The sequence below is a fragment of the Gymnoscopelus microlampas genome (assembly GCF_963454915.1).
Source record: "Gymnoscopelus microlampas genome assembly, chromosome: 4".
In the NCBI taxonomy this organism is placed as follows: domain Eukaryota; kingdom Metazoa; phylum Chordata; class Actinopteri; order Myctophiformes; family Myctophidae; genus Gymnoscopelus; species Gymnoscopelus microlampas.
This window is the reverse complement of record NC_139941.1, coordinates 44,323,795-44,349,241: the sequence shown is the minus strand read 5'-3', so window position 1 is coordinate 44,349,241 and position 25,447 is coordinate 44,323,795. Positions and strand designations below refer to the sequence as shown.

Sequence of the window (25,447 nt, the reverse complement as noted above, 5' to 3'; positions counted from 1 at the left end):
GGGCTTGTTTCTAAAGTGTAGTTGTTTATTTGTGGCTTCTTTATAAAGTGTACAAATATTCCACTTTGTTTTGAAAATAGCAGATGTACAAGCTCACAACACGTCGCTTGTAGATCTTCTATTTTCAAATAGTATTTATTTATTTGAGGTTTGAAGTGCTCACGCGGCCGCTTTTTTTGGGCTCCTTTTCATAGACCGCTTATTTATCTAACAAAACCTGGCAACATTGACCGGGTCACTTGACGCCTGCGCAGTGGCACGAGGCTTTGTTATAGGGAGGTTTCCTGTTAGTAAACATGAGAGGAATATGACCGCGCAGCTGCGGGGGGAAGCCTATGGGTGCGTTTGGAAATTACGCACCGGAGCACACTCACTATTAGTTTGTATTGGCCAGTGCGCTCACTGCCGCTCAGGGCTGTATTTTCGAACGCGCCTTTCCCCCACTGACCCCCAGGCATGCGCAGATTGCGCATTCTGCTCTGTGATGACGTCGCGCGGAAATCCGTCTATTGGGAGCTAGCTGTTATTGGGCTCCAGTATGATGATGATGGCGCTGAGCAAAACGTTTGGACAGAAACCTGTCAAGTTTCAGCTGGAGGACGATGGAGATTTCTATATGATCGGATCGGAGGTTAGTGTTTCATCCACTTTAACAGAAACAGCTGTACTTTAGAGTTGTTATTTGGCAGCGATACGTCTCCCAGTTTGGCCGCCGGTTGGCTAGCCAACAAGCTAATGGTAGCTAGCTGGCAGTAGCTGCTAAGGGGTCGTACGTTAAAGCAATGGTTCTCAAACTTTTTCATGTCAAGGACCCCCAAATTGACAAATATTAGCCCGCGGACCCCCATTTTAAAAGATAAGCCAGGGACCCCCATAATGGAATATCTTTTACAGCTCTAGCAGTGATTCTCAACCGTTTTAATTTCAAGGACCCCCAGTTTGACATGCATTAGGGCTACGGACCCCCATTTAATGGCATTTCTATCACTTGGACCGCAATTTATATTGTAAAATCTATGTCAATTTAACTCTGAGAGTGTACAAATGGACCCTAACGGGTCCATTTGGTTCCATTTGTACACTCTCAGAGTTACAGACCCATAAGGGTCCATTTGGTGCCTAATCTATCATTTAGCTGGGGACCCCCTGGAACTCCCTCAAGGACCCCTGGGGGTCCCCGGACTCCACTTTGAGAACCAATGCGTTAAAGACTCATTCATTGTTTGTGATTGAATCTAAAAACAACGTGCAAACATGTTGGTTATGCATGTTCCATGTATAACACACTCCGAGTTATTAAAAGTTAAGTTGTGTTTCATTCATGAGAGTTTTCATTCACTCTTTGTTAATGTTTGAAAGATATCCAATGGTAAAACTGTCGAGGAATACAGTTGGAATAAGGAATATCTTAGATATTCATACATTAAATGATGTTCTACTATAGTTTATTTAAAATCATTTTAGTTTCTAGGTTAACAGGATATGTGGGCACTTACAGGGACATCTGGGCACCTCGATGTAAATTTGGCTATTTTGTCTAAAGTGTTAGAAAAAAAAAAAAATTTGGAAAATGTTGAAGTTAAAGTATACATGATTAGAACATGCTTAAACATTCGACAATTAAGGTCTGATATTTCTACAATTACTACAAATTGCTACTAAACCTGTATATCAAGTCATTTTGGGGCATAAACAAGAAGTTGAAGGATACATTTAAGTCTGATAGTGATGTATCGTGCATGTCACATCATGTATACTTTACATTACTTAAGACAATTTTTCAAATATTACATTTTTATAACATTTAGGACAAAATAGACAATTTTAAGAGGTGCCCAGATGTCCCTAGTGCCCACCTATCCTGTATTCTTTGAAATATACCCAATGGTAACGGTAATATTAATAAAGCTGTCAAGGAGGAATATAATTGCCAACTTTAGATATTCATACATGAAATTATATTCTACTATAGTTTATTTATAATCATTATAGTTTCTAGTATAGCCATATGTGACTGACTGTTTAGGCGCTGACCTGACTTTCGACTTTATGTATTATAGGTTGGGAATTACCTTCGTATGTTCAGAGGCTCCCTTTACAAGAGGTACCCGTCGTTATGGAGAAAACTGGCTTCATTAGAGGAGCGGAAGAAAATAGTGGAATCATCACATGGTCAGTGGAGAACATTCCCCGATACCAATGATAAGAACCAAAGATATACAACAGACAGGTGACAAATGAAAGGAAACCCATGAATGTATAGTCTCGCATGGCCAGACAACTATTCCACAATCTCCGAATGCTATATATACATATATAGTATGTATGATGGAAGCATTTGAAAATTGTGGGAGTCAACAGTCTGGCTCGAGAGACTAGCATGAATGCAATGAATAACAAATGCACCGGCTTCCATACAGACAGATGAACCGTATGATACAACTAACATCTGATTATGCTCTATTGTCTATATAAGAATGGTGAGCAGGTCCAGTTCACCTTGGTTTTGGACCAAGATGGCAAGAGGAAAAGATCTTAGTGACTGAAAGAGGGTTTGTTATTTGGGCACAGATGGCAGGAGCTCAACTGGCTACTCTTTCCATAGCAGTGACTAAAGTGTCATCTGCATTTTGATTTATGGGAAAGCCATCAGTGACCATGATGCAGCTTGTGCATTAGTGTGTCATATGTAAGGAAACATGGAAGAGCAACCCTTCCTCAGGTGACTGAGTGTCATTATTACAAGATGTGATCAGACTGCCGGCAAGAACAGTCTGCATAGAGAGGGGTGTTCTAGTAGGGATCTAGTACATAAACCCCTCATTCAAAGACAAAATGTACATCTGAGATTTCAATGGTGCGAATATCACTTGGTCTACAGAGATGTTGAAAAAAGTGGTATGATCAGATGAGTCATCTTTCACCATATTCTCCACAAGTGGACGTGTGCATGTGTTCTAAGGGCCCCCTTGAAAATGAGATGTTTCATTTCAAGGGGTTTATCATTCCAACAACGGTATGTGCGGCGTACACCAAGGGAATTGTTAACGGCCCGAATTGTCGACTGAATAGGGTCAAGTGGCTCTATTGAGAGTGGTCTCTTCCAGAATGACATTGCCCCATCCACATAGGTACAAGGTATCGCTGAATGGCTTAATGAGTATAAATCATTATGCTATGGCCTTTGTAGTCACCACATATCAACCAAATTGATGGGATATTTTGGACCAGTGTGTAGAGAGACAACAACCACCACCATCAAAACATCAAATGAGGGAATATCTTTGCTTTTGTAAGAATGATTTTCGATCTCTGATCAAGCTGTTCTTGTAGCTTGTGGACGTGGTGGCCCAACACCTTATTCATTGTCAGAAACCTGGTTTTGTATGTTTCCACATTACTGTCTCGGATTTGTTGTTTCCTCTTATTTAGATCATGGCTACACTACTCTGGCTACTAGTGTGACCCTGCTTAAAGCTTCAGAAGTAGAAGAGATCTTTGAAGGAAATGATGAAAAGTACAAGGCTATCTCGATCAACACAGAGCCACCTGCCTACCTCAGGTACAGTACATCTCTGCATTACAGTTTATCTAAGGGGTTCTTTGTATTGGCCGGCCTTTTGTACTGATGTGATGTAATGAGATAAAATAAAATGTCCCTAAAGAAGTAATGTTAGATAAAGCACTCGTTATAACCACAGTGCATAATGTAATTTATGCAGTAGGCATATAGCTGATGTTTGTATGCAATGCTTAGTAGCTAACAATTAATGAGTAGGTTCACGGAAAAGCTGGTGATTGAGTTTTCAGTTCAATGTCTAGCACTTTGAGATTTGTTTCAAATGTAAAGTGCAATATATATATTATTATTATTAATGTCAGTTTAAGGACACATAGCACAGTTGATGGACATGCATTGGCTGTTTTATGGACTGAAAGAGACCCTTTTGTAACAGAATATGTTGCCTGATAATAAAGTATTTCTAATCGGACAACCTTAATGTTGGCTGGTGATCATTAAGGCTACGCTCTGGTAACAACACTCTTGATCCCTTCAACAGAGAACAGAAAGGCAAAAGGAACAGTCAATGGGTTCCCACCTTGCCAAATAGTTCTCACCATCTTGACGCTGTTCCGTGCTCTACGACTATCAACCGCAGTCGACTGGGTCGAGACAAGAAGAGGACCTTCCCCCTGTGGTAAGCACAAATAACTGGCTGCATATAGTCGGTGTGAGAGAAACCCGCACACTGATGAACAAATAGGGAGAATGTTCAAATGTAGGTATAGTGGTGGTTAGTATTAATGCTGTGTGTTTTTGTTGTTTGTGGTGTTAGTTTTGATGACCATGATCCGGCTGTGATCCACGAGAATGCAACTCAGTCTGAAGTGCTGGTTCCAATTCGGCTGGACATGGAGATAGAGGGACAGAAGCTCAGAGACGCTTTCACCTGGAATATGAATGGTACGGCGTAATTTATACTTCTGCACACCCATTATTAACTGAAATACATCATTCTTGTGAAGTGAGAAGAGGTGTCTCTCATTCGTTGAACCACCATGATTCTAACATCATTTATCTCCATTGCTGAGATAAACAACACTCATTCAACCCTAGCGTACGGGATAGGAGAGATTCTGTGCAGGACGAACTAGTATAGAGCCCTGGGGGACTGGGGTTAAATGTGTCATAGTGTGAGCTAGGCTCACTTCTGCACGTTTGCATCTGCAGAGAAACTGATGACCCCTGAGATGTTTTCTGAGATCCTATGCGATGATCTGGACCTCAACCCTCTGGCCTTCGTCCCAGCCATCGCCTCAGCTATTCGACAACAGATTGAGTCCTATCCAACAGACAGCCTCCTGGAGGAACAGACAGACCAGAGGGTCATCATCAAGGTGTGTAAAATCCTATCGGTCTGCATTCAGTCTGGTGGTAGGGCCATCGCTTAAAGCAGTGGTTCTACAAGTAGGGTCCGGGGACCCCCAGGGGTCCTTGTTGGGGTTCCAACCAGGAGGTCCCCAGAAAAATGAGGAACAGACACAAAGCCTTATTTTATGTTTTGGGCTATTGGAAAACTCTACAAGATCTACAAGCCCACAGACGGTTGTGTGAGCTTGTAGACAAATCTTCTCTTATGGGGGTCCCTGGCACAACATATTTCCAAAATAAATCAATTTGGGGTCCTTGACATAAAAATGTTTGAGAATCACTGATCTAAAGGTCTTTTTCAATTATAGAAATGTTTAAACCTTTTAAAATGAATATACTGTACTGTATAATAGAAGTAAAATTTGGCTGATAAAAAGGTTTCTTTCACAATTTTGTTTCATCACTACTTGGGTATATAGATTCTTACCATTTATCAGATACAACATTAACAAAATATATTATCTCAAGATGCAAGTATCCATAGAAAAAGAAGGAATATTGGAAAAAAGACAAGAAACAAATCCTCTCTCTCACACACTCACACACACACACACACACACACACACACTGTAAAGTCAAGACTCAGAAAGGGAGCTTTGACTTAGTGGTGAGAGCCTAGGGCAAATCCTCTTCCTACTGGCCCATGTATAGTCAGAACTGAACTACACCCCTGCTCTACTACTGCCCTGCTCCAAACTACATTTCCCAGAATGCAACAGCAAAATGGCCGCTCATTAGCTGATCAGAAGCACCTGAAAAGGAATGGAGGTGCTCAGTCTACAAACACACTTCAAAGAGGAGAGAAGGAACTCCAAGTTCTAGAAGAAGTTCAGCCCAAAGATGCCAATGGTTGGTGAACTGTTTATTGACTTTGTGTTGCAATACTGCTTATGTGTTTGAAATGTGGCTTATAATGTGTTCATGGTTAACTGGCTAAGTTTAAATTAAGGAACACATTGCAGCATTGCACACACATTAAGTAGCATTGTCCTCCTTTTGTGTTTGGAAAGAAAAGTGTGAAATGCAAAATAATACAAAGTTTAAAAAGGTTAATTCTGTTTATGATTTGAGACTACTAAAATTTGGAATTCATGAATTTGCCATGTTTAAAAAATGCTAAGTGAAAAATAGCCGATCTACAAGCTTGTGGGTCTGCTATTTCCTAAAATGTGTCTTTATTCCATTTAAAGGACTTAAAATGGTTTATTCATTTTAAATGTTTAATTCATTTAAAATGTTTAAAATAATTTACTTTAAATAACTTGTTTTAAGGCATTGATTGGTTAAAGACACTTTTGTTTGCCTAAGGGCTGTAATTGTTTTAAAGCATTTATTGTTTTAAGGCATTTGATTGTTTTGAAGCATTTATTGTTTTAAAGCATTTATTGTTTTGGAGCATAATTGTTTTAGGGCATTTATTGTTTTGGGACATTTATTGTTTTAAAACATTTAATGTTTGAAACCCTAAGTTTTGAAAACCCTAAGTTGTTTAAAAAACACCATCATTTTGTTGTAAAACGGCAATGTTGTTAAACCTTGTTTCTTTCTGTCTTTAAGGTTTACAACCTGTCTGTCTGTCTGACTGACTATGATTGACCAATCAACAAAAAGAAACCAACAAAAGTGAAATATAAGAGTTGGAAAAATAAAGAAGTTGATTGAGTTGAAGACTGAGTTGTGTCCTTGTATTGGGTTTGGAGCTGAACTGTGACGAACTTGACAGTTGTAAACCAGCAGCCCAGCAACAGGACAAGAAGATAAAAGGCTTCAGAAAGTCTAGCAAAGGAAGCTGATGAAAAGTGTTGCGGAAACAACGAAGAAACCTGTGAAAGTCAATACTCAACTTCCAGGATAAAGATAAAGAAAAGGAAGGAAACCTCTCACTGATCAAAAATGGCGGAGGATGCTCTTGGCAAAACAATGGATCAGTTAAAGAAGGAGAGGACTGTCGCAAAAAGCTGCTTCACCAGGCAGGCCAACTACCTCAGCAGGAAAGCAGACAGTTTAAATGAGTTGGAGCTCAGAGAAGAATATGCAAAACTATCTGCTGATGCACGGAGGGTCATTGGAGCTAATGATGATTTCAGGTCTGGGCTACTAGCAGAGGTTGAAGCCAAGGCAAAGGAGGATGAAGAGGCAGAGCTTGATGAAGATCAGGAAGAATGCCTTGAGAAGGTCACCAGCGACTGTGAGAAAAGGTTGGATGAAGTAAAAAGGCTTGTCCAAACCAACATCTGGACCAAGTACGGACTAGATGAGATGGACGCTGCATTCAGAGAAGCTGACAAGGCGTGTGCACATGCATTCACAATACCAGTGGAAAGCATGAACTGTGAAAACTTTGAAGTCTATCTACTTTTGATCGAGAGACTAATCAAAGAGGCTTCTAAAACTTTGTCAGACTGGGAGTCATGGATCCCCACAATAGGAGGCAGTGACTTCAGGAAGAATATCAAGGACCTGAAAAAGGCCAGCAATGATCTCGAAGCTAGAAAGGCTGAGTTTGCCAAAGCACGGACGGTTGAAAGGCAAGGTGCAGCAGCCCCCACTGTGAAGACAGAACCAACCAGACATTTTATGCCACTTGTGAAAATGAAGCCAACTAAACTGCCTACCTTTAGTGGCTGCAAAAGAGTTTTCCACCGCTGGAAGAAAGACTGGGAGAGTCTGCAAAGACAGGGAGAGCCGACAGGTTCACAAGAGGTCAAAAAGGTCCAGCTCCTTGACAGTATGGATGAGAAGATGGCCAAAGACCTCAGACTGTCGACCTACAACACAGCTGAAGACATATTCAGAGTGCTGGAAAACAGGTATGGAAATAAGTCTACCATCGCTGTGGAAATCATTGAAGAGCTGGAGAAAATCCCACCTGTGAAAGGAAACCAGCCAAGGAAAGTGGTAGACCTAATCCAGACAGTAGAGAAAGCCCTCTCAGACCTAACTGATCTTGGAAATACAGGTGCCCTCAAGAACCCACTTATGGTAAAGTCCATTGAGAGCAAGCTTCCTGAATTTGTGAAGAGAGACTGGCTTGTCTTCATGGTTGATGCCAACAATAATGTCACTCAAGATAACCATTTTGACATGTTGCTCACATTCCTCAAGAAGCAGGAGGATATCTTTGAGAGACTGGATCACCTGAGGATAGTGGACAAGTCCGAAAAATATGATAAAGCAGAATGGAAAGGTAACAGGAAATATGCCTCCACCAAAACCACAAAGAAAGATGACACTGAAGATGGGTGCATTATCTGTGGAGAAGAGAAGCACAAAGACAGGATTTTCTTCTGCAAGAAATTCAAAGGACTGAAGCTGTCAGAAAAGGAAACGGCTCTTAAGAAGATTGGTGCATGCAGGAAATGCTTGGGGTGCCACAAGAGGAATGATGACGGCTGTAAAGATTATTACCTTTGCAAAAACAAAGACTGCAGGAGGGATGGCTCCTCAGATCACCACTTCTTTCTCTGCCCAAACCCAAGAGGAGAAGCTAAGAGAGGCGACAATGAGAAGCCATGGAAAGACAGCAGGAACAAGAACCTAACCGAGGAACAGGAAAGATTCTTGAGCGAACTCTCCCCGGAGGTAGCAGAGAGGTGCAGGAAGGCGTTCACCAACAAGACCTCCAAGGGAAGCTCTACAAAGGACCAGATGGGTCTTCTGAAGGAAAGTGGACTGCGAGAGCTTCCGGTTTTAATGATGTTGATGGAAGTGACTGCAAATGCAGGCCAGAAGATTGGAACCCTGGTGGACCTGGCGTCAGACACCAACTACATAACGCATCAAGCAGCCGACAGGTTGAAGCTGAGGAGTGAAAAGGTCACACTAGTTGTGCATGGAGTCGGTGGCATGACGAATAAAGTAGCCACAAGGAGATATCTTCTCAGGATTCGAGTCAAAACCTCCAAGGGAACAGAGAGGGCTCATGAACTAGTGTGCTATGGCCTGAATGAGATTGCAAAAGTTCACTGGGTAGTCGGACCTGAGCAGCTTAAAAGATTCTTCCCAGAAGTCGCACTTGAGGAGCTGAAGAGACCTGAGAAAATTGAGTTGCTCATCAGTCACAGAGAAGGAAGACTTGCCCCACAGAGGGTGAGAGCTGTGGGGGACCTTGTCTTGTGGGAAGGCCCTCTAGGAAAAACTGTGGGCGGAGCACACCCTGATCTTCTTAAAGAAAGAAATGTGGCTGCAAATAAGTCAGAGACTCATTTCGCTCGTTCTATGAGAACAGCTGCTGTCAAGTATGAGGAGATCCCTGCTAAAGGCCCCTTCAAAATAGAGACAGTTCACCTAGATGACGCCATGGTTGAGGCCAAGTACACAGCTGCCAGTCACAGAGACTTCCTAGAGTGGTGGAAGTGGGACAGCATCGACAAGCTGCCGAGAAAAGCATTTTCAGCAGTGGTGACAAGAGCCCAGGTGAAAAAAGGCCGTGGAGTCGCCCCTCAGGATCATCCCAAAGTTGAAGAGCCTGAGGCAAGAAATATTGCTGACCTGAGTCACTGTGTTCTCCGCTCAGACACATCTGAAGCATCTGATGAGACCTTACAGGGAAGAGTGCGTACTGGCTCCGTTGCCAAAAGTCTTCTGGATGTGAAGAAGTTCAGCAGTTTGTCCAGACTGGTTGGAGTCATAGCCTGGGTCCAGCGAGCTGCTTACAAATGGTTGGACCTGAAGAACCAGGCCACAAAGCAGGCAAAGTGGGAGGCAAAACCTTCAAATGAAGAGCCCAGAGCGCAAGATGTCACGCCTGACATCCAGGCCAAAGCCTGGGTGGTTAATAGTCGAAGAATAACCAAGAAAGGAATCGATGGCTGTGTGACATGTCAGAAAGCAAGAGCGAAGCAATGTCAACAGATAATGAGTGACCTCCCACCAGAGCGGGCAGAACCAGCTCCATTTGAGTTCACCGCTATGGACCTGTTTGGACCCTGTGAAGTCAAAGACAAGGTGAAGAAAAAAGCGAAGCTCAAAGTCTGGGGAATTGTATTCAGCTGCATGGCGTCCAGAGCCATCCATGCTGATATTGTCAGAAGCAAGTGGCACACAAGAGAGAGGAATGTTGCTGTTGGGGACATTGTTTGGCTAGCTGATCAAAATGCCTTGAGAAGTCAGTTCAAGTTGGCCAGAGTGATCAGTGTGAATCCTGACAAGGAAGGCATTGTTCAGGACAGGACATTTCCAAGCTACCCGGTTATGACGAAGAAGCAGGCTAACGAGGAAATCATGAGCAAGAGGACCAAAGCTGAGAAGAAGACCACCAAGATTCCTGCCACGATTCTCCACGGAGATGTCAGGCGTCTCGTTGTCCTGATTCCAGTGGAGGAGCAACATGGAGGAAAGGTGACAGTCTCAGGGGAAGGATGAGGTGACCTCCTTGGGTTCAGTAACCAGGAGCTCAAGTGGGAGGTGTAAAGTCAAGACTCAGAAAGGGAGCTTTGACTTAGTGGTGAGAGCCTAGGGCAAATCCTCTTCCTACTGGCCCATGTATAGTCAGAACTGAACTACACCCCTGCTCTACTACTGCCCTGCTCCAAACTACATTTCCCAGAATGCAACAGCAAAATGGCCGCTCATTAGCTGATCAGAAGCACCTGAAAAGGAATGGAGGTGCTCAGTCTACAAACACACTTCAAAGAGGAGAGAAGGAACTCCAAGTTCTAGAAGAAGTTCAGCCCAAAGATGCCAATGGTTGGTGAACTGTTTATTGACTTTGTGTTGCAATACTGCTTATGTGTTTGAAATGTGGCTTATAATGTGTTCATGGTTAACTGGCTAAGTTTAAATTAAGGAACACATTGCAGCATTGCACACACATTAAGTAGCATTGTCCTCCTTTTGTGTTTGGAAAGAAAAGTGTGAAATGCAAAATAATACAAAGTTTAAAAAGGTTAATTCTGTTTATGATTTGAGACTACTAAAATTTGGAATTCATGAATTTGCCATGTTTAAAAAATGCTAAGTGAAAAATAGCCGATCTACAAGCTTGTGGGTCTGCTATTTCCTAAAATGTGTCTTTATTCCATTTAAAGGACTTAAAATGGTTTATTCATTTTAAATGTTTAATTCATTTAAAATGTTTAAAATAATTTACTTTAAATAACTTGTTTTAAGGCATTGATTGGTTAAAGACACTTTTGTTTGCCTAAGGGCTGTAATTGTTTTAAAGCATTTATTGTTTTAAGGCATTTGATTGTTTTGAAGCATTTATTGTTTTAAAGCATTTATTGTTTTGGAGCATAATTGTTTTAGGGCATTTATTGTTTTGGGACATTTATTGTTTTAAAACATTTAATGTTTGAAACCCTAAGTTTTGAAAACCCTAAGTTGTTTAAAAAACACCATCATTTTGTTGTAAAACGGCAATGTTGTTAAACCTTGTTTCTTTCTGTCTTTAAGGTTTACAACCTGTCTGTCTGTCTGACTGACTATGATTGACCAATCAACAAAAAGAAACCAACAAAAGTGAAATATAAGAGTTGGAAAAATAAAGAAGTTGATTGAGTTGAAGACTGAGTTGTGTCCTTGTATTGGGTTTGGAGCTGAACTGTGACGAACTTGACACACACACACACACACACACACACACACAGTCATTATCACACTTCATATATATCTCACATTTTATAAGGGACCGCAATGGAAATACGCTTTCAGCTTTATTGCGTTTTAACCTTTTGATGGTGATGTGTAACCTCCTCAACATCCAAAACAGACAGATCACAAAAAAAAGTAAACAGACAAATCATGTGCGTCACAGTGTATTTAAACATAGGTAGGACAAACCACCTGCAGAGGTATGACTTCATTGTTCCTATTCATAGTTTATTAATAGGTCCCAGATTGTGTAAAATCTCTTAATGGAGCCGTTGAGGGTTCATCTAATTTTCTCCAGCTTGATGTTTTGCATCACATCTTTGATCCATTGGTTGGGTGTTGGATGGGTTACATCCTTCCATATAAATAGATGGGTTACATCCTTCCATATAAATAGAATGAAGTGTTTAGCGAATAACGAGGAGAAGTCAATGACCCTCTGTAAGAGAGCAGGGAGTTAATTGGAACCATCTGAAACTGAGAAATGTACCAACAATAGCAATTGTAGGAGAGGGCATAATATTACAGCCATAATCTTTATAAATAGTAACACAAAGGATGACCAGAAAGGGGCAGGTTTTAAGCAAGACCACAACATTTTTAGCCCATTTAGACCTGGGACTAATTTGAAAAACACCACAGTTTTCCGGAAATCTAATGGCTATTAACTAAATCAAAATCATGCTTTAGGTTTGGGAATATTCTCAAGTTTAGCTTTAGAGAAGTATAACCATTGTAGCCCAGGTTTCTTTCTTTCCCAATTTATTGGTTCAATAGTATGGATGCCCAGAGCACTTCCAAAGCTGGCAGAGCGCTTGTTAGGTTTGATCGTTGCGTTATCTGCATTTTTGGTACAAATACCCCGCTGTGAGGAGAAGACGTTGGAAGTGTGCGGGTGCACAACAGCCTCTCTACCATGTTTGTTGATCTTTTTGAGGCCCCATCGTCCTCTGATAAAAGAGGAGTTCTCCTTTACCATAATGCATGGCAGAAAGGCACTGGCACCTCAAAATGCTTTGTGGACACAGCCCCTACGGCTATTTGAAATATTGTAAGTAGTCAATTACATGATTTCCTTTTATTTATATGTTTTGTGTTAATTACATTTTCTCTTATTTAAGTTGAATATCCATGTTGGGAACATCTCTCTGGTGGACCAGTTTGAGTGGGACATGTCTGAGAGGGAGAACTCTCCAGAGAAATTTGCCCTAAAACTCTGTTCTGAGTTGGGGCTGGGTGGAGAGTTCGTCACCACTATTGCATACAGTATCCGAGGGCAGCTGAGCTGGCACCAGAGGACATATGCTTTCAGGTATTACATACAGACCATGAGTACGCACGCACTCACACACACACACACACACACACACACACACACACACACACACACACACACACACACACACACACACACACACACACACACAGTACATCATTGAAAATATCTATGCACATGCTAGTTTATTGTCTTTTTATTGGCAATTTCGAAATTACTTCCATCATTGTAATTTGCCATTTACCAATACACAGGATCTGATTTCATCTTCCAATCCCTAACTGCCCCAATTTGTTCATGCTGGGATCAATAAAGGCCTATCTATGTATCTTTGGTTCGTTCTGCAGCCTCATTCCGTTGAAACTCTGCCTGTAATCTTTCACTCTGTGTCGTAAGTAAACCAGACTGCTACAGTTGAGTACAGCATTGCAGAGAACAACGGCAAGTATTATGGGCGTTGTGGACAGTCACCACTATTAGTAGAAATGAGGTTGAAAATTGGCAAAGTGTTTCTTTACATTTTTATATTTTCTGTGCCTGTAGTTCATTGAGTTAGAGTTGCTGATGGTGCAAGTTGTCATGCGGGAGATGACTTGTAAGTAATATTGAACATGGAAGCCCACATTAAGATCTCTAGCACACATGGGCACTGATGAACAATTTAACCATCTGTTGTTTGCAGTTTCAAACAGCTGGTATGCAGGTAAAACGTTTGATAACGTTGCTTGTACTGAGTTGTTTGGCTCATTTATGTCTGTTTGCAGTGAGAATAACCTTCCCACAGTGGAGATAGCCATCAGAAACACAGGTGACGCTGACCAGTGGTGCCCCCTACTGGAGACTCTAACAGATGCAGAGATGGAGAAGAAGATCAGGGACCAGGACAGAAACACTAGGTGAGCATCTTTTCAGTCTCATTTACTACAGTCAATACATTTAGAACCATTTTACAATCTTGATATGAATGCTGTTAAGTCATTTTATCTGGTTGTAGTGTATGTAAGATTTCTGTAGTATGTTTTTGATAAAAGAAAAGAATGGACACTTCAGCAAGAAACATGACCATAATTGTAAATTAAGTCAGTTGTTGACTGCTCTTGATATTCTGGTTTTGCTTTGCAGGCGAATGAGACGACTGGCAAATACAGCACCTGCATGGTAGACGATGTAATGTCAACGTTTGTACAGTAATCCTGGCCATCTGACAAAGTATGAAGCTGTTGTGATTTTTTGCAGCCACAACAAGAGACATTCCTTCAGCTAGTTGTCCTGAGCTGGTGCTCTTTGATTACCTGCGTCCTGTCAGTAGAATCCCTTTCTTTACATGTTTATTTTTCATATTGTTTCATTTAGCAAAACCCTACTACAGTAGTAAAAAGAAAAATGCACCCACAGAGGGAAGAGAAAACACACACACAGCCAGTCTCAGATAATATATTATGTTGTATTTGTTGTCTTTTTGTACATTTGAATAATTCTTACAAAATAAAAGGTGATTGACCTTGGATTTCCCTTGTTATAATTTAATGAAGCACTGAAGCCATGTTATGACACATGTTTGTGCTGGAAACACTGGACAACTCGGTTGCTTGTTGTGCTAAGCAATTTCTATTTGACACTAGGGTTTCACCCACAAAGGCAGTACTGTAGGTGAAAGTGCAGACTGCATGGATTCCATGGCTACGGACTGATGGGATTCTGGGCCGTCGGCACATTTACCAATGAGTCCTGCAGTGCCATGGCCTTGTATTGACCACAACAGCAATGAAGAGATTTGTCATTTGGTCTCGCTCCACAAACAAATGCAAACAAACTGGATAATTAACTGAAATTCTAGATGCATTAAGTAAAACACAAAAAGACTGATTTATATCTACAATGAAAGATGTAATTATAGTGTTGAAAATGTGGTTAAGACACAAATGCACATCACATTGTCCTTTTGGCTTTCAGTTAGTCTTGACCTGTCACTTCTGGTAGGTAAGGACATGCTATTGATCAGGCTCCTCCTGGTTCTGCGGCAACTCCCCTGCCTGTTCCTCTGGGAGAGGGGAGTAATCGGGATCCTCAGCTGGATGGTCAAATATCACCCGCCTAAAACACAGTACCGATGCTGAATGATTTTGACTGGAGGGAAATGTTACTTTTACTTCACCCCAAACTTAACTTGTGTTGAAAAACAACTATTCCTTTTAACTTCTGGCAGGTGAAAATTGTAAAATACTTGGTGGTGTTCTAACTTCTAACCATTTCTCCAGTGCAGTTTCGCAAATCCAACTTGGAGACTAGTACTAGGTAGATATAATTACAGCCGAGCCAACTGGAGTCCCAGGTCTAAATTTGTCATAGATTAAAGGGGTAGAATGAAAACCAGTGCTCTGGGTGCCCTGGACTGGAATTCAAAAACAGTTTAAGTACAGTATAAGCTCAGTTCGGTTGCAGTAAAAAGAAGGTCCTTGACTATGGCTCCATCTGTTCTTACTGGCCAGAGGTTGTTATTGTTTATTGCCAATAAAAGTAGGTGAATTTCCTTTGATACTTACAGCAGTTCTGGTGTTGTCAGTAGCTTCCTCCCTCCTGGCTGGTTTGGAAAAACATCCTCAAGAAAGTAATACATGTGACCAACTCCAATACCTGAAAAGGAAAGAAGCATATCAGCAAAACTGACAGCACCGTACAAAGAAACTAAGGGGGAGTTCCCCCAAAAAATGACTTATTTTCTATCAATTGCACACCCTATGAAGCCTTGAATCCATGGATTCTTTTTGTTTTTTGTCGCATTCCTAAGCTAATGATGATTCCCGTCTCCTACCGGCTAATGTATCCATTAGGAGACACAAAGTTGATTATTTGTGTCTCCTACCGTAAATACACACGGTCATCAAATTATTGTCTTGAGGAATGCCACAAAAACAAAAATAAATCCATGAAATGAAGGCTTCATGGGGTGTGTAATTGATAGAAAATAATTAAAAACTCCTCCTTTAAGTATGAAATTGGAATAAAGGTACAGTTTAAAGGAATAGTTAAATGAGACATGAGCTTGATACTTGATTGTGCATCAGGTCTCGCACCAAAAATAGCAGATCTACAAGCTTGTTGATCTGCTATTTTCGGTAGGAGACACCAGTGCGCAACAAAGTATAAATCAGCCATAAGATTGTATTTTGGTGGATGTCTCTACCTAGAAGATCAACAACGATGGAGTTGCCAAGCAGCAGTGAAAAGCCCATGAGCACCCAGGGGAGAAACGGCGCCTGGAAGTTCAGGAGGCCAAAGAAATTCATCCGTATGAACGGGTGTCGTCGACTCCACACATACACCAGCATGATGGTGAATGCCTGGCCCAGGAAGAACAGGTTGGCAAACAGACCGAACAGCTGGAGATCTTTGGGTTAAATGCAATAAGCAAAAGGGAATCTGTCACCTACTTGAGACCGCTTTGACCTGCTAAATACAATGCCACATATGCCTTTTGTTTGTCATCAGGGGCCTCAAAAAGTGCACTTCGCCTTTTACAATAGCTAATGCAAACAATAATTTGGTCATGTATATCAGTGGTTCAACATTTTCATTTCAAGGAACCCAAAATGATATGCATTTGAGCGCAGACCCCCATCTGAAAGGATTTTGCCTGGGACCCCATAATTTTAGAAAATTGCAGATCTACAAGTTCATAATGCGTCACGGAGAGACATGTTGTAAGCTTTTAGATTGGCTATTTTCAAATAGCCAAAGTAGAAATAGGGCTAAAGTGGTTAAAAGAGGTTGATGCATGTTGATGATGCTGTATGAAATTACAGTAGTAATAGTCCCAAAGTAAAGTACAAATATTAGTGGCATCTATGATGCAACATCTCTAAAAACATTGTCCAATTCCCAAAAGGCCAAGAGTGCATGTGAAAGGTCCGACAATGGTATGATTGTGGAATGTGTACAAGGGTTTATGGTGTGTAAGTGCTTGGCATCATCACTATCACACTTTTCAACTGTGGTGCCATCTGCTGTAGTTCACCCAAAAAAGTACTTATTTTCTATCAATTAGACACCCCATGAAGCATTGAATTCATAGATATCTTTTTTTTCCCTTCACATTCCTAAGACAATAATTTGATCATCAAATTATTATTATTATTGACACATTTTTGGGTAAACTACTCCTTTAAGCTTTTATTTATTGGTCATTTATTTTTAGTTATGTATTTTGACCTTTTTTTTCTCTAGGCTATTCCATTTCTTAACTTTTTTTTACTGTGAAAATGTTCGCTACGACATGCCCAAAATAGGGGGGGGTTAATATAGTTAACATGGTCATAGTTTGAGGCTGCAGCCTGGCACAATGCTGTGAAAGGTTGCGACAGCAGCCGCAGATAAATGGTTCAGTCCCACAGGCAGCCTGCAGGGCGGTTGGTGGAACCATAGAGTTATATGTGGGTGAAACCGGTACACATCACTACTAATGAAGGATACAGTCATCAGGAAGCCTCCAAACAGGAACATGAAAATAAAGTCAGCCGTTCTGCCCCGGAAAGAGCCTTCTTCCAGCATCCGGCAATATCGATAACTTGTGTTTGGTTTGTTAAAGACAGCAACAAACAAACTGATACTTAAAGATACATTCAGAAGGATGTTGTTACCACAACTTTTTTGTGTACGTGTTTTATCAGCTAGTTCAAGTTGATAAAGGCATAAAGGCAATGGTGAAAAAGGTACTCGCATTTTTTCCTTAAATAAAATCAATACTGCAACGTAGAAATACTCAAAATTGACTTGAGTAAAAGTACAAACGTATTGGTATCAAAATGTACTTAAAGTACCAAAAGTAGAAAGTACTCATTATGCAGAATGTCCCGTTTCACACGTTTTCAAATGTATACAATGTATCTACTGGTGTGTTGTGAGCTTGTAGATCGGCTATTTTCAAATGACCGAAATGTATATAGGGCTGAAGTGGTTCATGTATGTTTTGTAATAATAATCCAAATCTACAAAAGTAACTAGTAACTGAAGTTTTCAAATAATTGTGGAGTAAAAGTATAATATTGTAATGGAGATGTAATGGAGTAGAATCTTACTTAACTACAAGTTACTTTACACCACTGCATAAAGGCCGTGATGATTAAGGATACAGAAAGATGATGTTGAATAGGAAACTGAATCCAAGGGAGCCAAAGAAGAGGAAGTTGGTGACGAGGCGCCATATCTATAAAGACAGGGTGAGGAGGGACATTATTATGACATTAGAACATTATAAACAAAGCAATAATGAAATGGTAACGTTTACAGTGATCTCTTACCTGGTATCGTTTAACAATCAGGTCTGGGTTAAAGTAAAGCTGGAAAGGGGTGATGAGCTCAAGTTGCTGGAAAAATAAAAGACAGCTTGAACTTGTCTAGCATGTTGTTGACACATCAATCCAACACGCACGTTTGTTCTCAGACGTGCGTGTGTAACCAAACTTATGATTTATTCATTTTCATTCTTATAATGCCATAACTTAATACAATTTAAAAGCGAAAACATATGGCCTAAAACGGATACACAGCTAACATAAATCAGCTGATCGCTGCCTGCGCGTCAGCAATGTCGTGGTTCTTTCTGACCACATGAAGCTCTCTCCATGTTTGTTCGCCATTTATTTATTAGCTCATCATCGTATGTGTCCATTGTCTTGTCTTACCACGGCAGCTGTAGTCAATACACATGCTGTAGTGTAGGCTCTGGTCACCACGGGGATCTGGAAGTATTCCTGAGTGAAGCTGTTGGCCATGGCACTGCACTACAACAACACACATGTGCCATATTATTCAGGACTGACTGATGTTGACGGAGGGAGGCGAACCAAACGGCCACGCCCCTTAGCATTTCCCCAGCCAATCAAATGCAGCCACCCAGTCAGCATCACACTCAACCGCTAACCTCGCATCACTAGACCAGGGGTCTTCAACAGGGGGTCCGGGACCCCTAAGGGGTCCTCAAAGTTACTACAGGGGGTCCGCCAAATCTTTGTGTGAAAATATTTTTTTATTTTACCTTAACCACTTGAACCCTAGCATCCCTTTTCCGAGGAGAACTTTAGCCAAAAAATAGCAGATCTACAAGCTGTGAGCTTGTAGATCTGCTATTTTTTGGCAAAGAGGTGTTTGGTGTAGAGTGAAAAATGAGCAGACCAAGTAAACAAAAAAAGTTGAATCTGAAACACAATTTTATACAATATAGAGGGGGTCCCTGGCCTGCTTCGTCTCTTGTCAAGATGTCATACTGTATCGTACTATTTTTTTATTTTTTTTAACGTCTTTTCTTCTTTTTATTTTGCCGGTGAAAGTTATAGGAGTTCTTACTGTATGGTGTATGATACGAAATGTAAAGCTTATCATAATCACAGTAATTATTAATCATGTCTTCCATCATATTCAAGATATTTTGGAGAGAAATGAAACAGACTCCAGTCACTTTCAGTTGCAGAGGGGAGGTGTTGTGTGTCAGCTGATGCTCGTTGATGCTCGTTAATGTGACATGCGTCAAAGCAGTTATGCCAGTCTGCACTCTCAAATAGACCCCTTAACAGACGACGTCATACTGGCTGCGTGCAGCCAGTATGCGCGCAACGAAACCCATTATATCAGGTCTCGTTAGGACGCGTCTCACTAGCCAACACACACAAGAGGGGGTTGGGGTGTGCTGAAACCAGTGCACCCCGAAACAGGTTGGGAATTGATTGCGTGAAACAATCACCTGTGCGTCCAGGCTCAATGTTAGTAAACAAATAATTGGTCTATAGGCCTACATCTAATCTAAGATTGTTTATGGTATTATACTGTATCTGGTATAATAGATTATTTTTGAGTTGTTGGAAATAACTAGGCTGCACTTCATGGTTCGTAAAGTCCAGATGACAAAAATATGAGGTTTGTGGAATTTATAGTTATGCAGTGTTATATTATATCATATTTGTTATATTAGTGTCTATCTGTCCTCTGAAACAATGGGGTTATAGTTAGTGAGAACTTCACTTCTCCCTTAAGCTTGCAAAATGTATTTATTTGTGTGTACAAAGCACTTTGTAATTGTTTTTTAAAGTGCTTTATAATTGTTATTTTAAACTAAAGATGATGGCCAATGTTGATGATACATGAGAAAAAAACATTAATAATGTATCATATCGATATCATATGCCCAGCATCGTGAAATTAGTGTTATTTTGACACCTCTAACCCTCCCCATGAAATACAACAACATGACATTTAAAACTGATAATATGTCCGATGTTTTGTTTTCCACATTGATTAGAACATTACTGTAGTCAGTCTTGTAGTAGTGTAGTGTCTGTAGTGGTAGCAGAATGGACAGTGTTCTAAACTTACATATGGGAAACCCATTGAATCCCATAATTATTAACTACGGTGACTACACTGTTGCCTACATCATGGGTTTTCAACTGGTGGTCCGTGGAGGTATTGCATGTGGTCCCTGACCATGCATTTAGTAGGAAAGTGAAGATTTGTATTATATTTTATTTTATCGATGGTGGATACTGTTAGTGTGTGTGACAACAGAAAGGAAATTCAACTCAAGGATGACAGTTTTACACACGCACACAGCGCAAAGTATTTAAGGGAGGTTTTAGTACATCAAGGTAAATACAGGCTTTTATTTGGACATCCGACTCCGAGTCAGACGACTTCCAAGTAACTGACAACATTGATACGTCATCATACATCAAAGCCTGTATTTACCTTGATGTACTCCGACTTCCAAGTAACTGACAACATTGATGCGTATTCATCATACATCAAATAAAAGCCTGTATTTACCTTGATGTACTAAAACCTCCCTTAAATACACAGAAATGTAAGTTAGAATTTCAAGGGAAACTGTACCGGTTTACCTGGTTGAGTCATCATTAATAGGAAATGTGCGTGCCCATATCAATCGCATGTGCTTGCTTGTACTTGTGCAATTCGAAAATGGCCCCTGTCTAAGTTAACAATTAACAATTAGGCTATCAATTATGGCCTGATGATTCTGGTTTTACTTGTGGAGCTAGGCTGGCGTGTATGCACAACTGTCCATATATATCCAAATTAATCACATGCACAGAATTACGTCAAATGATTATGAATATCCAGTTATAAATTGGTCATTGTAACCTACCTGGTTTATGTAATTCTATGAGCAAAAAAACACACTTAAAAGAGGATATCTCTGTGTTGGAAATTGGGATAATGCATCTCTCTTATATGCCTACACCTGTTGAAGTGTTGCTTAATTGTTCAACCACCATCGTTAAGACGCTGAATAGATTTGACTGGGTCGTTCACACTTGCTGTGTGTTGATGGCTTGTTAACGACTGTCATTGATTCTAAATAGACCAAGGTGTTACTGGATTTGAATCCTTCGTATCATTTTAAATAGAGAGGGTTCTTTGACCACTGTTCTGCTGTACTAAAAATGTATATAACAAACTGACTGTTTTATTAATTCAAAATTGCTTGACCCTCCCTTGGATTCAAAGTAAAATTAGCTGACCCTCCCTTGTACTAAAATTAGAAAGGCATGACCCTCCCCTATTTTCCTCCAGGGACCCCCTTCTGTAAATTTCGACCCTAATAGCCCTTTCTCTCCCTGTTATTATAAAACGATACATTATTTGGTCAAACCACGAATGGAAAGACTAAAGTATGATTATTTTACTTACTTACTTACTTACTTACTCACTTGCTTACTACTTACTTACTTACTTACTTTATTTAGTTAGTTGTTATTTAGTTATTTATTTTAAATAAACACATGCTAAAAACATGTATAATAAACATATATATTTATTATTGTTTACCTGGACTTGAGTAGATTTACCATGCAATGGAGGCAGTCTTAGAGAGTGGTTCCTACACATTTTAATTTCAAGGTTTCCCAAATTGATTAAAGTATTACGCTGTGGACCCCATTTGAAAAGATTTTGTGCCAGGGACCCCCATAAGATTCTTATTGTCAGATTAACCCCCCACCCTTAATGACTCATGGGGGTCACTGGACCTCACTTTGACAACCACTGTATTATAAGATTATGGCATAACAGCCTGGTGTGGTAACTTGTCTGTAAAAAGAGTTGAAATCACAGATGGCTTTCTGGAGCAGACTGCTATGAAAATTAAGGTTGTTACAAAACTTTTCAAACACGTCCAAAAGATCAACTAGCAGTCTATTATTTGCAGTGGTGGAAAGTAACTAAGTACTTTTACTCAAGTACAGTACTTAAGTACAATTTTGAGTGTTTCCAATTTTCAATACTTCTACTCCACTTGTAGGAGCCATTTCATTTGATTTCATATTTTTTGACTGAATGGCGCCCCACTGGTCGCCTCGGAAAATGGCACCATGGTTCCCTATTAATCAGGCCGCAGCTGTGTGTAGCAGGACGCCAGAGGAAAAACAGATTTTCAACCGCTCGCTCGCTCGCACCATACACACACAGCGCAAATCATGAAAGAAATACTTTGAATTGAATCACTCTTTGAGTTTATTTTTGAACCTTTATGCTGCGCCTGTTTGTTTTGAAAGCTTTTTAGTTTAAGTCTGGAGCCGGTTATTGTTTTCGTTGTTTGCCCCCGCCCCCCATATTATTTGAAACGTTTACAAACTCCTTCCATACATCAACCTGTCCTGTTCAAATCAACCTGTTCGATCCAACAAGATGCAACTATCAACAAACATCAAACAGTGAGTAACAACAACAGCCCAAGTCAAAGCATAGTGAGCGCGTTTAAGACGTATCCTGGCGTGGATAGGCATATTGGCCCTACACCACTTATTGATTGATTGATTGAATACTTTATTAACAGTTTGCAAAGACAAGCACAGGGAAGTACAGTTCAATACAAGGTCTGTTAAAAGGATTTTAAACCCAAGGCAAATATTGTACTTTTTACTCCACTGCAATTATTTGAACCAGTTACTTTGTAGATTTTGATAATTATTACAAAACCACTTGGCATTCAAGTATTTAAGTAAAGACTAAGTAGCCTACATTTTGATGCCAATATATTTGTACTTTTACTTTGATTACTTTTACTTGTAACAGAGTATTTCTGCATTGCAGTATTGATACTTTTACTTAATTAAAACATTTGAGTATACTTTTTTCACCACTGATTATTATTTGTTTGCCATTGGGGTTGTATAATGTCACTGTAAAGAAATTACATTTTCAAGGACCCCTAAATGTGGACCCATTTAGAAAAGAGTTGGTGCCATGGACCTCCAATAGAGAAGATGTTAATTGTTCGATTAGATCAGATTTATCAGAATTCTACACCTGTCTATACTGTGCAAAACAATAATTGACAATTATGAATTCCACTTAATAAACTTACAATATCACTGGTGTTCACCGTTCACGTAGGCTACGGGGTTCGGAGAAAGCCATCTAAAACTTAAAATGCAATCAAAAATCCATAATTCAAGTTGCACAAAGACGTGTATTTTCAACACATCTCACTGCCTGGGCACACAATACAACAACGCCCAAACGCCGTGCATACGCCGTCTATACGACGTCCGAGTCAGACGTGTGTCGACGTCTTTTTTGCAAAACAGCTGCTGACTGAGGTCTGACTAGGACGTCGTATGGACGTCGTATGCACGGCGTATGGGCGTTGTATTGTGTGCCCAGTGGGTAAAGACATAGAAAAGATACGTCTTTTACAACGTATATATTTAAAAAACTACAAATTGTTTAAACTCCATTCAAACTTTAAAATGCTAATCTTACTGTGGACATGTTTGCCTGAACATGAATATTTGAAATGTTTTATAGTTTTAGAAATATACTCCTTTAAAAGTTCAGAAATGTATAATGGAGGTCAATGGAAGATTTTGGCACCTCAAAAAAAGCGAGTCACACAGTAACCTTTTGTGATTGTGACGGGTCCCCACGTGATTTTTTGGGGGTCCCCAGCTGAGAGTAAAGTTAAAATTTGATATGGTTTCATGAGATTCATTACATCTCTGACCCTGACATGATTTGAACACCCAACCTTCTGATCCGGAGTCAGACGCAATACCATTGCGCCACAGAGCTATGCAATATATTTCTGTGGGGGGCTAACACATTATTTTGGGGGGTCCCCAGATAACAGTAAAGTGACAATTTTATGACGTTTCATGGGGATCAGTAAAGCTTTGACCCTGACGTGATTTGAACACGCAACCTTCTGATCTGGAGTCAGACGCGCTACCATTGCGCCACAGAGCCATACAATACTATTCTGTGGGGGGTCCCCACACCATCTTTGGGGGTCCCCGGATGACAGTAAATTGAACATTTAAGGACGTTTCATGGCGATCAGTAAAGCTTTGACCCTGACGTGATTTGAACACGCAACCTTCTGATCTGGAGTCAGACGCGCTACCGTTGCGCCACAGAGTCACCCAACATCCTTCCATGGGGGGCTACATGATTTTGGGGGGTCCCCAGTTAACAGTAAAGTGACAATTTCATGGGGATCAGCAAAGCTTTGACCCTGATGTGATTTAAACACGCAACCTTCTGATCTGGAGTCAGACACGCTACCATTGCGCCACACGATATAATTCTGTGGGGGGTCCCCACTGTATCTTTGCGGGTCCCCGGATGATAGTAAATTGAACATTTACAGACGTTTCATGGCGATCAGTAAAGCTTTGACCCTGACGTGATTTGAACACGCAACCTTCTGATCTGGAGTCAGACGCGCTACCATTGCGCCACAGAGCCACACAATATTATTCTGTGGGGGGTCCCCACAGCATCTTTGGGGGTCCCCGGATGATAGTAAATTGAACATTTAAAGACGTTTCATGGCGATCAGTAAAGCTTTGACCCTGACGTGATTTGAACACGCAACCTTCTGATCTGGAGTCAGACGCGCTACCGTTGCGCCACAGAGTCACCCAATATCCTTCTGTGGGGGGCTACCACATGATTTTGGGGGGTCCCCAGTTAACAGTAAAGTGACAATTTCATGACGTTTCATGGGGATCAGCAAAGCTTTGACCCTGACGTGATTTGAACACACAACCTTCTGATCTGGTGTCAGGCGGGCTACCGTTGCGCCACAGAGTCACACAGTAACCTTATGTGACGTGTCCCCACTTGATTTTTGGGGGGGTCCCCAGCTGAGAGTAAACAGAGAGTTTGATAACATTTCATGAGATTCAGTACATCATTGACCCTGACGTGATCTGAACGCACAACCTTCTGATCTGGAGTCAGACGCGCTACCTTTGCGCCACAGAGTCACCCAATATGCTTCTGTGGAAGGTTACCACATGATTTTGGGGGGTCCCCGGATAACAGTAAAGTGACAATTTAAGGTTGTTTCATGGGGATCAGTTCAGTAAAGCTTTGACCCTGATGTGATTTGAACACGCAACCTTCTGATCAGGAGTAAGACACGCTATCGTTGCGCCACAGAGTCACACATTAAGCTTATGTGACGGGTCCCCACGTGATTTTTGAAAATGTCAAAGTACTACAACATTGAAATATGGGACAACTGGGATTTAAACATGGAACCTCTGTGCTGAGAGTCTGATCGCTATCTCACTACACCATATCTAGGCAGATGTCTCTTAGTACTGTTGAAGTGTTCTTTTATATGT

General features: G+C 40.7%; 2 protein-coding genes across 2 annotated transcripts; one reads left to right on the top strand and one right to left on the bottom strand.

The window, feature by feature from the left end:
- The first annotated feature begins 507 nt into the window (after positions 1-507).
- On the top strand, positions 508-14,310 carry LOC311044477 (SWI/SNF-related matrix-associated actin-dependent regulator of chromatin subfamily B member 1). Its single transcript, XM_084056091.1, has 9 exons — positions 508-631; positions 2,061-2,172; positions 3,433-3,562; positions 4,062-4,199; positions 4,338-4,465; positions 4,733-4,899; positions 12,649-12,839; positions 13,568-13,699; positions 13,926-14,310. Exons 1-9 carry the CDS (start codon positions 539-541, stop codon positions 13,963-13,965), a joined length of 1,131 nt encoding a protein of 376 aa, XP_083912217.1. The 5' UTR covers positions 508-538; the 3' UTR covers positions 13,966-14,310.
- derl3 (derlin 3) lies at positions 14,229-18,636 on the bottom strand. The gene is made up of 7 exons (XM_084056092.1): positions 18,485-18,636; positions 18,101-18,166; positions 17,933-18,006; positions 17,274-17,367; positions 15,988-16,183; positions 15,347-15,437; positions 14,229-14,897 (listed from the first exon to the last, which is right to left on the bottom strand). The coding sequence occupies exons 1-7, from the start codon at positions 18,572-18,574 to the stop codon at positions 14,795-14,797; spliced, it is 714 nt and encodes a 237-aa protein (XP_083912218.1). The 5' UTR covers positions 18,575-18,636; the 3' UTR covers positions 14,229-14,794.
- Positions 18,637-25,447: the final 6,811 nt, after the last annotated feature.